Source organism: Netta rufina (assembly GCF_964035555.1).
Source record: "Netta rufina genome assembly, chromosome: 2".
In the NCBI taxonomy this organism is placed as follows: Eukaryota; Metazoa; Chordata; class Aves; order Anseriformes; family Anatidae; genus Netta; species Netta rufina.
In genome coordinates, this window is record NC_140124.1 from 78,991,799 (window position 1) to 79,009,238 (window position 17,440).

Consider the following 17,440-nt stretch of genomic DNA (forward strand, 5'->3'; position numbering starts at 1 on the left):
TCAGAAAGAAAGCACGGTGACATTGCACTTGATCTGAAGAGTTACTGTACCCTCCTCTGAATATCACCGCATTCGAAGAACAGTTTGTAGCCAACAGAACATACCACTAAGTCAAACTGACTTGCTGCTTTCCTAGAAACAGCTCTGATGCGAAACATCTTTTTTACAAGGTCACATTCCCATTTCATGAGACAGCTGTTACTGGCCTCCTAAGCTCAAAAAAAAGGAAATACAAAGTTTTGCTGTGCGAAAGTCACTCGGAACTTTATTGTTTATTGGAATTGTTTATCGTGCCTGAAGGAAAAAGATGAAGCTGATAATTAACTTGATAAAAGTATCTGGAGCTGTTACCTTTGGTTTGAGTGAAAGACCATAGTGCTGCAGTGCTTCTTGTTCCATGTGTATCCAAACAAACATCAAACCAGAGAGCACCAGTGGAAACAGAGCTTCATACCTGAGTGACAACGTAATAATCATAGTCAGTGCAGTCACTAACAACTGTTTAACATCAAATATCAATATATTTTTTTCTTTACTCCAGTGATAGATGAACACTATAGCAGCACTCTTCACCCACCATTTCTGAGGAGTACACACAGTTGGTTGGTGAACTTTAAAGCCACACAGTGATTAAATTATAAAACTAGGAGAGGCAGACTGCTTCAGCTTTAGTCAGTTCTGTTTTGTACTCATTTCCTTATCTGATGGCTGCCACAACATTGGCTGAGTTCCCATCGTTATCATGACTGATTTTAACAAAACTCTAGCAAATAAAATCTAAAAGGAAAACGAAGAAAAAAAAAATGTCAAATTTGGCACCTGTTTTCTGCAAAACTGAAAGTTTCATAGCAAGATTTATTTGGAACTGAGGAGGTCCAGTCCAACATAGCATCTAGAAGTTGTGTCTCTTTAGGACCTAACCACACAAACTCATTCTGGTGGTCTCAGTCCAGCAGCCAGGAGAGAGGCATCTATATGATTAAAAGAGCATCACATTTTACAGAAGCTGAATGTCCTTTTTCTTTGCTACATACTAATCTACCCCAGTGGCAACACCCATCACAAGAGCAGTGTCAAGCCATACTCTAATCAAGTCACCTCAGCTTTTCTAGAAGCTAGGTACCCAGTCTCAGAGGGGGGACTGCTGGTTTCTACAGCATACTGTAAGTAGCTGTGCTGTTCAGCTGGCCTCGATACTTCCACCTGACTACACCTAGGAAGGTGCTGGAGTTACCCAAGTGAGGCACCAGGCTATCATTACAATATGTAAAAGAGTGCTGAGGAGAAAATGCTTTTTGTATGGACAGCCTTGGGTTTGCTGCAATTGTGTTTTTGTTTTTGAAGAATTGTTTTAGAATTTGTTGGTCTATTTGAACATTGCAGGAAGGCAGCAAAGTACCGTAAGCGTTTAAGCAATTTGGTGAAGGGCCACAGTACAAAGAGGGAGGTTGTCATCCTCAGAATAATTTGAATGCTTTATCCAGCAACCAGGACAGGCTAAGAAGGTCGAGTTCAAGACTGCGTGTGTTGACAAGAGTAAGATTAGGATCAAAAACCTAATGGGAAAGTGGGAGGAAGGGGCAGGCAGGAGATAAAAAAAGAGATGTTTCATCTGAAATGAGCGTATCCACAAGAGGCAGCTATTGCAAAATGTCTGCTGCAAGATATTTTATTCCACTTAATTTTCCAGTGTAATTAAATCCAGAGGATAAGTGGGAGGGGAGGCAGAAGGGATGGTTCCTACACTCCCCATTAATTATGCCTTTAACAGCTACTGACTCTGGACAAAAAGTGGGTTGGCTGACATGGTGTTTTCTTCCTTTACAAGCTCTGGAGAATTGCCTGTTATCTGAAAAGGAGAAAGCCCTGCTCTTTATGAGGATCTAGCATCCCTTTGAAAAAGGATACTTCCATGAAAATATCTCTGAATAAGTTTCCCTCATTTTAGGGCTACTTGTTTCCCATCACGTCATTTAAGCCATAGCTACACACAAGTGCTGGGCAATTGAGAAGAAAGTTATTTATTTTTTTGTGAGGAGAAAAGCATGTACTAAACCAACAGAAGAAACTAAAACAGATTTTCTTATTTGGTGCAAGATTGTTTGAATACACATCCTTTCAGCCTCTGCTTGGTCTAGCTGAAAGGAATGTCAACAAAACAGAGTGCTTAGAATAAATAACAAGGAGAACTACAGAAGTTCCCCTGAAATTTTCTTTAGGGAACTAATCAAAGAGATAAACAGTGAGACTACAGCTGCAAGCAAGCTTTACACCTTTAAAAGGAATGTACATGAGATTCAACAGACAGTTTCACATTTAGCCCCAATACTCATATGCAAGATCAATGCAAACAGAGTAAGAAAGAAGTACCCTGTGCTGAGGAGTAGGTAGGTGGCCATCAGGGAAAGCAGTATGCTGAACAGTCGCTGAAAAAGAAACGTGGGGCTCAGTAACGGCAACACCGAGGAAGAAACTGCAAGGAAAAGAGATCTGTCAGTCACTGCATGCAAAACATTTCATCCTCAGTAACAAGATAATGTTCTTCAAATCTTGAGATTTATGTATGAAAACTCAATACTTGTCATATATGCCCTACTTATTTTCAGAGGTTACTTCTGGTAAAGGCAAACTGTGTTTGGAACATTTAATATTTATCAAAAGTAATTTTGGTTCTCTGTCATTTTCTATCATTTCTCTACAATCTCCTGGCTTTCTAGCTCACAACCTTTATAATTTCTCATGAACTGCTGTTCCCTTAAGATAACACAGAAGAACTACCCTCCAAAAACCAGTCAAACCTCACTGTTTACTACAAGTCTGAGAACCACTAACCACGTCCTTGAAGACCACCATCAGCTCTAAGACTGCAGTTAGGGAACAACTGCTCCATTTTATGAGACTAGGTAGCCTGCCATATTTTGAGGTGCAACTGTAAATACTGGTAGTACAGATATAGAAAGTATTGACTTATTAGCTTCTCTGCTGGAAAGGTTTAAAACAGGAAGATTTAAGGAACTACAGGGGACCTATCTGTTGTGATTCATGCTTCTCGCCTTTAACCTGTCATGTGTTTTTATAATGCACATGTAGGGTCTAAAGAGTTGCCTGTGCTGCCCCTGAAGAGACTCTTCTAGCTGGGAAACTCCTGCAGGTAAGGATGGGGTCCAGTGGCTTGCAGGAGGTGAGGAAAACTGAGAAAAGTAGAAACGGGCTACTGGAAGAGAATGAGCAAAGAAGAAAAGTAGAGGAAAAGCAGCCAGGCACTCGAAGCAGGGAAAGGGAGAAGGAAAAGAATTGCCATGATCTGTCCCCTTTAAACCTGTTTCTTTTTAAAAATACTTTTTTAAACAGAATTTTATTTAAAACCTTTATAAACAAATGAGGGGGCAAATAACATTGGTGCAATTCTTCATTGTGGCATGGTCCCCTCACTAGACTGAAATTCTCAAAGGTTGCCGCAGCACTGAGTCTTAATTAATACATATTCTGTCAAGAAACAGAAATAAAACTATAATACATGGAAAGCTCATTTGTTTTGTTGTGCTTATTGTCATAGCATACAATAGTGTTTATAGCAAGCGTATCAATGAAAGAGAGATGAGGCAGTTTCTACAAACTGTGGGTCAGCATGTTTTATTTCCTGGCTTTCAGCCTGGGCCACTGCTACAGTAAGAGAATGAGTGACTTCGTTTCAAGGGTGCTTCAGCCTTTTGGCATTACTTTTAGCTTGCTGTGCTTAAAGAAAGCCTGGCTCAAGGAGAAACTCCAGGGACACTCACTGCAAGCCAGATTTGGTGGAAAGAAATTCAGTGTGGCTATGGGCCTCTCTGAATTAGGCTCAGTGCATCAGGGTGTGCATGGGTTCCCATGCACAATCACAGATGAAAACAGATGAGTGTCTGGCAGGTGATAATTACCCTTTCCATCTCTGATATGTCATGTGAAATATTAGCCATCCAAAGACCTGCACATTTCTGGCTGACCTATATGCTGACCTGTATGCATCCCAGGACAAAATTATGGCATGAAATTACTCAAAATTTGGCTAGTCGCCATGGTAGATTTCCATCAACGAAAACTACTAACATACAAAAGAAGGCTCTGTAGAATGTGGAAGCAGCTGGATTCACTTTATACCTCCTGGGTTTAATTCTGTATGTTTATAGTTCAGGTACACTGCAACAACCATGTGGCATAACAGCTGAAGCCAGCTGGACCTTTTGCAGGCCTTCAGGAACCCACCCATGACTAGTTTTTTGCCTGACTTCCCCCTCTCCCCACAACCAGCCTTTCTTTGAAGTTTTAAATTAGGCCTAAAATTATCATTTTTTAAAACACGGTAGACTTTATCACAATGAATAGCTGGGGGATGACGACACAATTTGCTAGAAAACACGTGATGTCACGGTTATGGTAGATGCTAATGACAAGGCAGATGCTAGTTGTGGTTATGCAAGTGCCAAGGCATCTCTCTGCAACAGGAGCATTGAGGACATACTGTTGGATGCCTTAGGTTTCTACCTGCTTAGGTGTTTAATTATGTAAAGCAACTTCAACAAATGCATAAGGCTCCTACCTGGAATATCACATCCACTTAAAACAATTACTTCCAGTCTGAAAAATTTCGCTAAAATATTCAATACCACTATGGCAGCAAACAGGGTGCATAGCTTGCTTCACTTTCAGTATAGCTTCTATCATAGACACAACACCATCAGCAAAGAGAATTTCTAATACACTTTTTCCTTATAACTGTAGACCTCTATGACTTCCCAAATCATCTCTTTGATGAAAAATATTTTTCTCTCACCATTACACAGGAGAGAAAGATAACCTTTAACCTCAATTCCTGCTACAGTAAGCCAAGCAGGACATCATTGATTTCATTGACTTCAAAAACTGCAAGGAATTCATCCACACAGAGACAAGCACTTAGCTTAGTAGGCTGTGAAGAGGCAGGAAAGGATGATGGAAAAGAGAATGCTCCAAAGAGAACTACATTACAAAGAGTATTCCTCATACACATAGTGATCACAATCAGTTGTATCAGTCTTGAATTAACTTGATCAAAGAGAAGCAAGAACGGCAAAACAGACAAGATCTGATTGTGTTACAGCAATGTCACCAATACATGAACGCACACAGTATCTGACATTCAGCAACTAGAAAACAAGAGCCATAATTCTTCCATTAAGCTGTATTTAAGTGTTTGGTCCTGTCTTATAGGAAACTGCTGCTTTCAGATTTAAAAGGGGATATGTTTAGCTTTAAAAGAAGTCACATATTCCCAATGAGTCAGGGATAAATAATTCCTAACATTTTCTAATGCAGTCCTACAGAAATTATTTTAGAGCTGAAATACCAAAGGCATTACTTTACTGTGGTCTATAACCCCAGTGATAATTACATTTGTTCTGCTTAATCATCCTAAGATTTTAATTTAAGAGCAGTGAAAAATCCAGCCTTGTAAATTTTTTACTTTAATAGTTAGGTTCTAACGGATATCAAATGTATACTAACATCATTAGTTCACAAGTACTTTGTAAGGCAGTTCTGAAAAGCCTACCCAATACCCCAAGGATCTCTGTCATCAGCTGCAGCTTTATTTTTATTGAAATATAGCAACAATCTTTTCATTATTTCACTGTGCTTTAACTGGCTTGCTTGTAGAACATCTCAGATCACCCTTATCTGGCTTCAAGTAAAGGGAAAAGGGCCTTTGTACCATTATATCCCTAAAAGGGATCTTCAAGATACTCAGAATATTCAAAACAAAAGATAAAGCTACTTATAAGTCAAAGTTGTTCACATTCCATTAGAAACTTAAAAAGCAGTAGTGTTTTAGAAGACTAACACACTCATCAGGGGAAAAAAAAATTAGAAAATAATAGTAAACATGTTTACAAACTATAAGGAGTTAAATCAAGGAATATGTGCAAAAGTAAGATGTTAATATTAAAGTGTCACCACTAGCCCACCAACCCCTAACACCACAAATTATCAGAAAAACAAGTTTGGGAAGCAAGATGTTCTTACCTAGAGTGGTCCAACTGATAATTTGATTGAATACAGGCAATCCCTGTTTGTTCTTCAGACTGTTATGGGTACTGCTCACAACATATGTTGAAAGCGCAATACTCAACATCTAGAAAGAAGAAAATCAATAAAACGCATAATTAGTGTAGGGATCTCTGCCATCTCATACTAAATATGTAAATATTTTTCAGAGCTGCATAAACAACTTATCTGAATCAACGCAAGAGTGGGAAGCCTGAGGAAGACTCTCTGATATGCAAGTAGAGCGTTTCTACCTTTGTAGAATTTTTGCCCTTTGAAACTTTTCTAGTCTTTTTATTAATTTTAAAACTTATTCACGCTGTTTTTAAATAGTTTAAGTGTTCCAGATCAGTATTGCAGTGATATACCCTCCTTAAACATCCACATAAACCACACAAAATATATGCACCCAATTTTTTGCCAACACATTATATATCTTGTGAACCCATCAAGTACCAATGCCTCTTCTGATTTCCTTGCATTATTTTTTTTTGACACACTTGTAGGTATATATGTTTCATATTTGCTAGATACTGTAAGAATCCTCCAAAGACTCAAAGCTCAGCATGGAATTCCCTTTTTATAAGCTAACCCCATTTATCACCTTCCCACATCCTCCTCCCCCTCTATTTTTCTTAAAATAAGTGCAAATATGAAAAAAGAACCAAGCACGGAGCAAATAAGCAGAAGAGCATTTGTCCTTGCATGGCAGCCATGAAGAACCAGCAGAACTTCTGGCTCTGCTGCAAGATCAGGCTCAGGGTGAAGGAAAGGATAGTTAAGAGCTTTGCAGGGGCAGCACAGTTGCCTCTGCTCTGGAAAAACACAGAAGATGGAAAGGGATTTTGTTTTGGACTGATTCAGGAGGCGCCAATCAGTCATCTGGTAGGTGCACCCCCCAAAAAAACAACAAGATAAAGCACACCCTTAGGGAGATTACCCCATGAGTCAGTTATTTTTGAAAGCAGACAATTATTCAAGAAAACGTTTGAGCCAAGTTTTCAATTACTGCTATTTGTTCACAACTCCACAGTTCCACTAAAGGCAAATCAAGCATACATGGCACTCTGCAAACGTGCTTTAAAATAGCATTGCAAGATCTAATTGCTGTTGTTTTGTTGTTTTTTTGTTTTTTTTTTGTTTTTTTTTTTTAAGGCAAAGCAACTAAACAATGTCCCCAGCCTTCACTTTTTACCGTGGGAATAGCTGCCACTTCCCATCCTGACATTAAGCAGTACCTGCCCAGAGGATGTATTTGGCAGTCAGCACCCTTTTTTGGCCCAGTTTCAGAGGTGCTCAGTATCTGCTGGTTCTGCTTAATTTCAGAGCACATGAAAATATAAGTTGTATTTCTGTGTGACATCAAACTAGGCCAAACCATTATGCCTTCAAAAGCTCAGATAATTGGCCCATTTAGACCTCTGATGTTTATTTGGGATCTTTTCACTGCATTGAGGCCAGATCCCTCTCCCCTTCGACATATCTTTTCAACTTCTCTGAGTGTCATGAGCTCTAGTAATCCCCCCTGCTACCTCCTAGTCACTGGTGAAGTCACTTCGAGTCATCACCCATAATATATCTTGTGCCTTGTAAGATTAGTGATGATCTGGGCACATCAGCAAAACCCCATTTACTGCTGCTAGATCTATACTAGGCCTGGGGTGGTGCTCAGCATCTGCTGCTGAGATTTGTGTTCACAGTTTATCTGATGTGCAAAGTGCTCCCAGCTTTCGTTGATGTCTCCAGGACTGTGGAACGACACAGAAGCAACTTGGAGATGTAAAGAGAGGTCTCCAGCTAAGAACCTGTCTTCCTTCCCCCTGCACACCTCCTTTTAGTTCAGAGATTCTTCTTGAACAGCCCGAGAGCTGGCCATCTGTAGGTCTCAGCTAGAAAGAGGAAACCAAGAGTGACATCTGCAGTCCCTGCATGTCCTTGCCAGCAACTTCCCTGAGCACCACATGTGATAACAGCCCATAGAGAGGATGGTCCAAGAACCTGAATCATCTGCCGGGCTGCATACAAGACTGGCTGAAAATACCCCTCCTGTCCCCAAACTCCATAACTCATAACTCATTTTTAAGCACTCCCGAAGCCTTCTCAAAGACAGAAGAGGCATTAACCAGAAAGCAATGCTCTCCTTGCCACAGCAAACCAAACTCAGAAAAAATAGTGTTATTCCCGCTTTAATGATATCAAAAGAAAACCTGAGAAACTCTTGACAATTTTTAGAAACAGCAGAGAAGTAATTAGTATCCTTCTGCCTCAAGCAGGCAGTGACATATATCAAAACTACAAAACTGGGCTTGAACAAAACTGAAGATTTTGTTACAGCTGTAAATGTAAATATAATTAATTAATCCTGTATTTTCACTTTTATTTATAACACTTCAGTTGACAAATCTTTTTGATCATAATGTTTGGTTGTCTGACTTGTTTTTGTTTCTGTAAGGCTAAGACCAATGTTGGAAATCCATGATGAATACCTACAAAAGCCAGTAAACGAATGTGTAGCCTGTAAATGGACTCTCAGATCCATACAGGTAGGTAGCTCATACTCATTTGCCAAGGTGTATACTTGGATGGTGTCCCATACATGGAGAAACCAAGACAAAAATATACAGCTCAGGACTGAAACCGAGGTGTTTATCGTCTCTGGGGATGGCTACATACAAGCTGTCATTTAAAAAAATAAATAAATCATTAGTTTTGTCTCCTCTGTGGGTCTCTTTCTGCCAAAAGGGGGAATAATTAACGTAATGGAACAAGCTTTGTTCCTTACCAGCCATGGCATCTTCACTACAGGCTAATTCTCAGATGGAAAAGGAAGCTCACTTGGACAAGAAAGAAGAAAGCTGTCTTCTGAAGAAAAAAAATAAGCACGACAAAAAAAGGCTAAGCAATGCTGTGCCCCTTTCTTTCTCTGACATCGGAAGAAAACTGAAAAGGGAAGCATCTTTACTGAGATGCAATTTCAAAATAACTTGTGGTGAACAACTCAGGCAAGTGGGAAGAACTACTTGAGTCTTTAGGAAATGTTACCTGCTTTCTTGTATGAAAATGCATCTCATCCTAACTGAGCAGATGCAAAAATCTGAGATGAGAGATTGAAAATTTGAAATGAAAGATTCAAAAGAGGGGTCTTGCATGCAGACAGTACCAGAACAAGGAAGAAAGGGATTGAAAAAAGGAGTCAAGGGATCCTCACAAGAGAAGTTAGGCCAGATCAGCAGGGTTTTTTGCTAACAGAAGTAGTAAAGCTAGAACCTCCAGTTATTCCTTCTCTCTTGTATAGTTCAAAAGCTTTTGGTCAGAGCTGAACCTATAAAGACAGGTTAGCAAAGTTGCTAAGGGAATCCCAAGGCATAACTGCTCATGAGGGACACTATATTTTTCCTTCTACTTCAATCAACACTTGACAGGAAAGGAGCACACCAAGAAGAACGAACCACAGCAAATGAATCTCTCCTCTCATTTACCAAAACGAAGAATAAGAATCATGAAGCAACCACTCTTTTTCTCCTCAGTAGTAACACATATGAGAGGAAAGCATTACTTTCAGTGACAGCTTCCAGACAGCACGCGTGGGGGAGCTGCACAAATTGTTCTCAAGAAATCCCTGCCCAGATGCAAAGCAAGAACCTGATGGTGCGTGCTTATGTGCAGGAGCGTCGGTAACCTGACCGCTGCCTTTATAAAATAGCTCTTGTCTGGTGAGAAGATTGATCTCGCCCTTAAAACTGCCCAGGAGTTGTGTCTTGAACTCAAGAGCTCACAATGCTCCAGATCAGCATTCTTGACTCCTCCCACCCCAGCCCCTCTGAAAACTCCAACCCAAAAGAAAAAGCACAGGGAGAGCAAGGGAATCCCAGTGTCTAGAAATGACACCAGGCTTCTGCCAGACATTTTCCTTTAGCATTCCTGTACATTTCAGAGCAACCAAATAAATTTCAACCGCAAAACAAGCTCATAACCGAGGAACATATGTAACAGCTCTGTAATCTTCTGTCCCCCCTCTGAGTCTGAATGCTCTTCCTGCCCAATCCTTTCCTCACCCAGAGAGTGAATGATGGATCCCATATTTGTCACTCCTAAGAAAGCTATTGAAATAAAAACCTAATAGATAACAGCAATGAGATGTCGTTATTGTAAAAATATCCCCTGATTAAGGAGCAAGTTGAGGAGCTTTATGATCTTCTTACAGCTTGGGACAAAATCGAAGATGTTTCTCCCTGAACAAGCAGGCAGAACCTTTTCATCTAGTTAAGTATCTCAGGGCTCACAAAATTTCCTGCATCTCTGAAGCTGGCTCAAGAAGCATCTGGCATTACTCTTTGACTACTGAGCTAGTTCCCCCTCGTTTGTGAGTTTCTCCACAAAGTTACACTGCTGAGATGCTGTCACAGTTGTGTGGCGGGTTGACCTTGGCCCACCTAAGAGCACTCCCACTCCCCCAACAGAAGTTGTTTCTGAGCTTTCCAGTGAGAGATCCACAGCTGAGAATACACTGGAAATGTCTGTCTTAAATGCTTAGGACCGGAACCAGTACTTCTTCTCCTAGGTTAAGCTGAAAAGGTTAAGAGAAACCACGACATTTTAAATATGTGCACGCTCAGGTAAAGGCATTTTAATACTTCAATATTCTTTCCCCTCCTCCTCTTAACCAATTCGAGCTCCATACCTAAAAAGACAATATAATGAATACATTGCTTAGCTCAATAGGAAATTCCAGCATACAAGTCATAACCAAGAAAGCTTTTAAGAAACACTGTTAGTCCTAAAATAAAACCATTATCTTGTAACAAGTTTTTTAAAAAATGGGGACTGCAGACATGTAAAGTATTATTAAAATCTTAAAAGCTCTCTAGAACTTAATTAGCAACTAGTATGAAAAGATCTAGCTATTCTATTAAGCTGTGAAGAAAAATCTCATCTTTCATCTAAGAGAAGATTTAAAGAAAAGAAAAGCAGCTCAGTATCGGTCTCACAGCTGTTATTCAACACCCACCCAGAAACTGGAAATGATCCCCTGAACCAGCAAGCTCGTCCTTAGTGTGCATGGACAGTCCTGCAAAGGTCAGTGGGAGTTAGATACACAGACTGAAGGCAGGAGTAGAGCATCAAATTCTTGGGGTAGAGCATCAAAATGTGCACGCACATCTAGGCACCAATGCACATAAAGGAAGAGCTTTTGGGGACACAACATTATGAGATTTAAAAATGTGTATTACCATGAGCATAGTCCTCTTGAAGACAGCTAAGGAGAAAACTCAGCAACAATCAATCTCCTTTTGAAAATTGTGGGTTTGGTAGGAAAAGGTTCTTAAAGTACACAAAGATTTACACCTAGAAACACTAACATTGAGAATTACTGTAAAGTAGCAACTGACCTGATAAAAATGTACTTTCATATCTTCATTATTTCTGTACTTATTTTCACTTTTACAAGACGATGCCAAGGAGAAGCCAGAGATCAAAAGAGTCAGCAAACCAGCTGCTATTCTATAAAAACAAAAGGACAATAAAATCCTTGGAAATATCACCAAAATTAATAAATCAGGACTTTTTCATAGACATGTTCTTCACTAAGATAAAATAATTTGTTACAGTATCAAGACAGAATATATTAAAGGAACTTTAACATCTAGCTTTGGAAAAACAAAATTCAGAGTCATGTACGTGTTATTTTTTTGTGTGTGTTTTTGTTTGTTTGTTTGTTTTTTAAATACCAGGCTTGTCATCCACAAATACGTTCTTTTTGGGTAGTGGCAAAAATCACCATTTTGGCCACATACCTGCTTTGTTACCCATCATTTTTAGTTTTTCAATCACCACCATTTGCCTTTTGGCATCGCCATGGAGAGACTACTGACCAAAACGTCCATTTGTGATTGCTCTGCTCATTGTGTTGTCTCAGTCAAAACAACAACAAAAAAAAGCACAAATAGCTCATATTCAGTAAAATCGGTCTGCTTAATTGTATTACAATAGTAATTTTCAGGTAATGATCTAGCCAATACAGTAACACAACTGCAGGCTATTCACTCACAGAATGAAGATTGGAAAGCACCTCTGGAGAGCAGCCTAGTCTAACTCCCTACTCAGAGCAGTGCCAACTTCCACAGGCTGCTAAGGGCAACATCCACTTGGGTGTTGAATAATTCCAACAACAAAAACTCTACAACCTGCCTGGGCAACCCGATCCAGTCTTTGACCATTTTAATCAGTATAATTTTTTAAAAAAAGTTTCTTATGTTTAAATGGAATTTTGTGTACCTGGATTTGTGCCCATTTCTTGTCTTTTTGCTGGATACCACTGAGAAGAATCTGAATCTGTCATCTTTACCCTTCTCCCCCGTTCAAGTATATACATACTTGGATAAGACCCTCCTGAGTCTTCTCCAGGATACCTGGTTTCAGCAACCAATCTCTCCTCGTATGACAGATGTTCCACTACTGGCAATCCAGATTTGTTTCACCAGGACTGGGTAGAGAAGAATAATCTCCATCCCTGACTTGCTGGCAATGCTCTCCCTACTCTCCCAGGGCACCACTGCCCTTCTTTGCTGCAAGGAGCACAGTGATAGCTCACGGTCAACACAGTTAGCCCTCAGCCTGCCTGATGAATAAGGTTGTCACTCTTCAGGTGTAGGACTTCGCCTTTCAGTGACTTTGTGTCACCCTTTGAACCTGAAAATTCAGCCGGTTTTCAGTCCGCCTCACTGTCCACTGACCTAGCCTGTATGTTATCAGTTTTTGTATGAGGATGTTATGGAAGACTGTACTAAAAGGCTTGCTACAATCAAAATAAACTGTATCCACTACTCTCCCCTTGTTCAGTCAGCCAGTCATCTCATCTTTGAAGGCTGTCATGTTGGTCAAGCACAATTTCCCCTTCGTAAATACATGCTGACCACTCCCAATCACCTTCTTTTCCTTCATATGTTTGGAAATGGTTTATTTCCAGGATTAGTTGCTTCATGGCCTTTCCCAGTGATTGATGTGAGACTAACCAGCCTGTAGTTCCCTGGATCCTCCACATAAAGTATTCCCTTACCTGATCCTCTTCCACTAAGAGGAAGTTGTCCTTGCTCCAGACTTTCCTGCAGGTCTCAGGGGTCTGAAGGCTGTGGTTCCTTAAGGTCAGTCATACCAATAATCACAGAGGCAAGGAAGGCCTTAGTCTGTATCAAGTCCTTTGCCACCAGGTCCCCTGTCTCAGTGAACAGCAGGGGCCACATTTTCCCTAGTTTTCCTTTGGCTCCTTTATGGCATCCTAACCCATCCTGCACATTGAGACAAGCATGTCTATGTTCCTCCTAGGTAACGCAACCCTGCATTCACCTCTTGTGTGCTTACTTTTTATGAAGGAGTTTAGTCAGGATCACACTGTGCAAGTTTTATTAATGTCCTGAAGAAGCACTGGCCTGACCTATAGTGCCAGTGCTCAAGAACAGATTTAATAAATGCACCCATTTCTCACTGGCACTCTAATTTCATCCTGTGGTATCTTCTCTTCCAGTATCTCCTTATCTTCAATATCATGAAATGTCACATGAACATATACTTTTAATTGCTGCTTCAGGGCTTTGCAATTTCAAAACTCCCTTGACAAGATTCAGACAGGTACAAGCTGTTTTAGAGGTACAATGTTTCATTAGAGAAATAAAAAGGAAGATGTACGGCCAGGGTAAGGTGAGTGTAAAGAAGTGTCAGGGAGGAAGACTTGAAGGTAATTTAATTCCATTTTGATTTCTAACCCGTGCTAAGCTGTTATAAAGAAGAAAAAAGCTCACAACCAGCAGAAATACGTATCTGTATATACAGCCAAGAGACAGTACTACAGCCATCACTCATCTGTCTTGAATATTTCTAATATGCCCAAGCACCAAAGGTTTTCAATGGATAAATTTAAATTACAGTGAAAAATATTGCAGCAGAATGTAATAATAATTTTGAAAATATCTGGGCTCTTAATTCTATCTGCAATCTTCTGTCAGACAGCAGCAGGAGCTCTTGCAGTCTAGGTTGATCCGAGTCTCTCTGCTGTAACTACAAGGATACCACAAGCCTAACTCCTTCAGGCCAACCAACTGGACTGCATCCAGATAAAAGAGAATGCCTCTATGATGAAAGAGTAGCACACAATAGGAGAGCTCTCGTGATCCTATTTGCTCTATTTCTCTGAATAACTCATTAGTTACACAATGTTATTCAAAGACAAAGTATTTAAAATTAGAGAAATTCAGAAAGATGCTGTCAAAGTAAACTGTTTTTGAATAAATCTTCTTATTCACACATCACTGCTATTTACCATGGCTGTACCCCAGTGAAGCTCCTCCTTTAATGACAACTTTATTTTCATGTACAATTTGCAAATTCTGGTATTGTGAAAAATATTTTCCTCCACAAGAAATCACAGAATAATGAAACAAGCAAATGGATTTGCCTTCCTTTGAAGTACTGCAAGAGAATTAAAAGTCTCTCCTCATTGACATTAGTGACTAACCGACGTCTCTATAATCATATCATTGAAATTCTGAATTTCAATATCTGTCTCAGCCAGCTTTCAATAACACAACTCCTCACATATATCAAGTCAGTCTAAATTTCAAATATCAAAGAGGGAAACAAAACACTTAAACAGCAAGACAAGATTCTTACACCAGAGGAATGTTCGGTTCTCTTCCTACAACAGGCATTAAAGGAAATACTGCCAGGAGTGCACACAGAACAGTCCAGATCAATGTTGTTGTCTAAAAGAAACAAAGACAAATGGGATTTTTGGAGGCCATGTGGACAGACAAAAAAAAAAAAAATTAATTGAACTACCAACAGCTACAAGCACCTTCCAACAGACAAAAAAAACCACCTATCTATCAATAATAAGATTAACTGGAAAAGGCCACAAGGTCATTTGTATTACAGCGCTTTGATTTAATACAAAAAAGAAACTAATTCACACAGCTGTCAAAATCCCATCAAAGACAATAAGAATTAAAACTAAGCTTTAATTTTTATTCTTAAAAGCGCTTTCTCAAAGCGTGGCCTTCACGCACATCACAGTCACCAGAAAGCTGCTGAGTAACCTCACGAAGAAAGGAATAAAACCATAATCTCATCAGAAGTTTGCAGCAGCTAACTAATCGCCAGTCTCTAGCGATATGCTAACATTTTTCAGTCTTTGAATCTGAATGCCATTTGATTTACCTACCATAATCACCCACCTAGTTCTCTAAATTCTCTGCTTTGAGGGAAAAAAAAAAATCACAGGTGTTTTATTTTCAATAAAGTCAGGAAGAGATACATCACTTAAGATTTTCAAGCTCATGTCAGGTTCTACTACCTGAAAAGATATTTTCAGGGCTAGAAAGCATCTTCTTTGTACCCCCAGCTTTAAGACGTGTTACTTGAGTACTGAGATACAATAAAAAAAAAACAAGAGAAGCCTACATCACAACAGTTCTTGCAAAGCACGAAAATTTGGGTACAAATTTTAATTTCAATTAAAATGCTAATGCTACTCCAGACCTCTAGGTTTTAGGTATTCTGCAAGGTAAGAGAAGTTTCAACAAACTAATGGAACAGCTGTCTGTTATATTAAAGATTGTGCCACTTCACATCCTTATCTACTGAAGCAGAGGAGGTTTTTTCCTGTGAAAAGCAGTAGAGGAAGCTGCCACTGAGGAACAATACATGCCATTTGACTGTGGACAATAAAGACATGACAAGCATTTTTCAGTAACTTCTTTTTTTTTTCAATTAAAAAAATATATATTTCTTAAATGGTGGCATTTTCACCAGTCATGTATGTCAATGCTTTTGTCACTGTGACAATTCAATAAATGATGTGCACTTCATATGACTTTAAACCAACCATTTTTCTTGTCACTACCAACAGAAAACTGATAGCTAGCTCATAGCTATCCTGGAATGAGGACAGAAGCATGACACATGACAGCAACAGCCAGGATACTGGACTCCAGGAAAAAAAACAGAATTCTGTCAGGTTGTAATCTAGAAAGATTACAACTGTTCTTGCCTAAAATCAGTGTAGACTAGGATGCATGACAGCTGTCAGTCAAAATGTCTGTCAAATCAGTTCTGATTCTTAACCAATCCTATTGCTTGTCTCGTATATGAGAATTCTATCCCAATCACGTGAAATTCCCTTGCTTTGCTACATGTTGCTGATAGAGATCAGAGTTAGAGCATAACTGAAAATCAGAATCAGAAGCAGCATTACAAAAGAGATGAATCCGAACATCCTAAGATGCAACCATCTGCCAGTCACTTAAAATGTTTTTGTTGTTGTTGTTGTTAAGTAAAGCAATAAAAACCATACAGTACCTTTGCTTGAACCCACAGCTGTGTGATCACTGGCCAGCCAGCAAACACAAGAAGACCCACAGTGAGTGTAGCGCGGTAGAAAAAGCTGAAAACCTAATAAAGAAAATTCAACATAAGATTGAAAAACAAGCACATTAATAAAACCTACAATTCCTCAAAGAGAGAAATGGTAGCAATGAGATACCCTGTTGATACATACAGATAAGATACTTACTAGTATTTCAATTCCCAGTATAGAAATCAAGATGAATCCTAGAGACTGACTGATTGGAAGTGACCGGAGATTTGCAGTGAGGTTTTGAATAACATGAAGTCTGTTCAAAACAATGGAACACAATAACCATTACTGTAACACAACAGAAATAATATAAAATTTTACTGCTTTGAAGGACAGGGGCGAGGGGTCAGAGCACAAGAAATGACCAAGGTATTGCAGATCCTGTCTGCAGCTAGAAATTAAGATTGGGTGATGGCCTGAGGCTCCTTCTGCCCAGTTTTATTTGATATAAAACCTACAATAAAAACCTTCATTTTTTTCTCTCCCATTTCTGGCATATCTCCATGAGTATTTGGACAAGCTTCAGATTGCTTTTTATCCAAATTGACTCTGAGTTTATGAACATCTTTGGTTATGCTGTGCTTAATGTCCATCATAACTGATGAAACATTCACATGCTTTAGAGGGAAAAAAAACAGTTATCTCTTCCAGTGTTTTATGAGGCAGCTCATTATCTAACTGCAGTTGGTCTCATTTTCCCTGAATAATACCTAGTTGGTATCTACAGAATTGCCAGTAGATTATGGAAGTAATAGAAAACAGAAAGGAAGAAGTCTTGTTGAACGTGAGGTATTTAGTCAAGTTAAAGCCAAACAAGACCAGTTCACTTCAGTACCAGAGCACAATCCTCAATATGACTAGCACATCTTCTCCAAAAGCAGCTGGAGTTCAGCACACCTAACATTCCCAGGATCAGACCATTTCAGAATAACTAAAGAAAAGGAACAACCCGCTCCATTTTACCCATTTTTGGTC

The 17,440-nt window shown here is 39.4% G+C and overlaps 1 protein-coding gene across 3 annotated transcripts in view; it reads right to left on the reverse strand.

Moving 5' to 3' along the window:
• Window positions 1–17,440, reverse strand: part of PIGN (phosphatidylinositol glycan anchor biosynthesis class N) — a 104,771-nt gene that overhangs the window by 17,912 nt on the left and 69,419 nt on the right. For all 3 annotated transcript variants that reach the window (XM_084306742.1, XM_084306743.1, XM_084306744.1), the window contains exons 16-22: window positions 16,622–16,721; window positions 16,408–16,500; window positions 14,722–14,813; window positions 11,448–11,559; window positions 6,037–6,145; window positions 2,371–2,473; window positions 352–454 (exon numbers count right to left, since the gene is read on the reverse strand). In XM_084306742.1, the coding sequence (XP_084162868.1) occupies window positions 352–454; window positions 2,371–2,473; window positions 6,037–6,145; window positions 11,448–11,559; window positions 14,722–14,813; window positions 16,408–16,500; window positions 16,622–16,721 (712 nt within the window). The remainder of the gene's footprint in view (window positions 1–351; window positions 455–2,370; window positions 2,474–6,036; window positions 6,146–11,447; window positions 11,560–14,721; window positions 14,814–16,407; window positions 16,501–16,621; window positions 16,722–17,440) is intronic.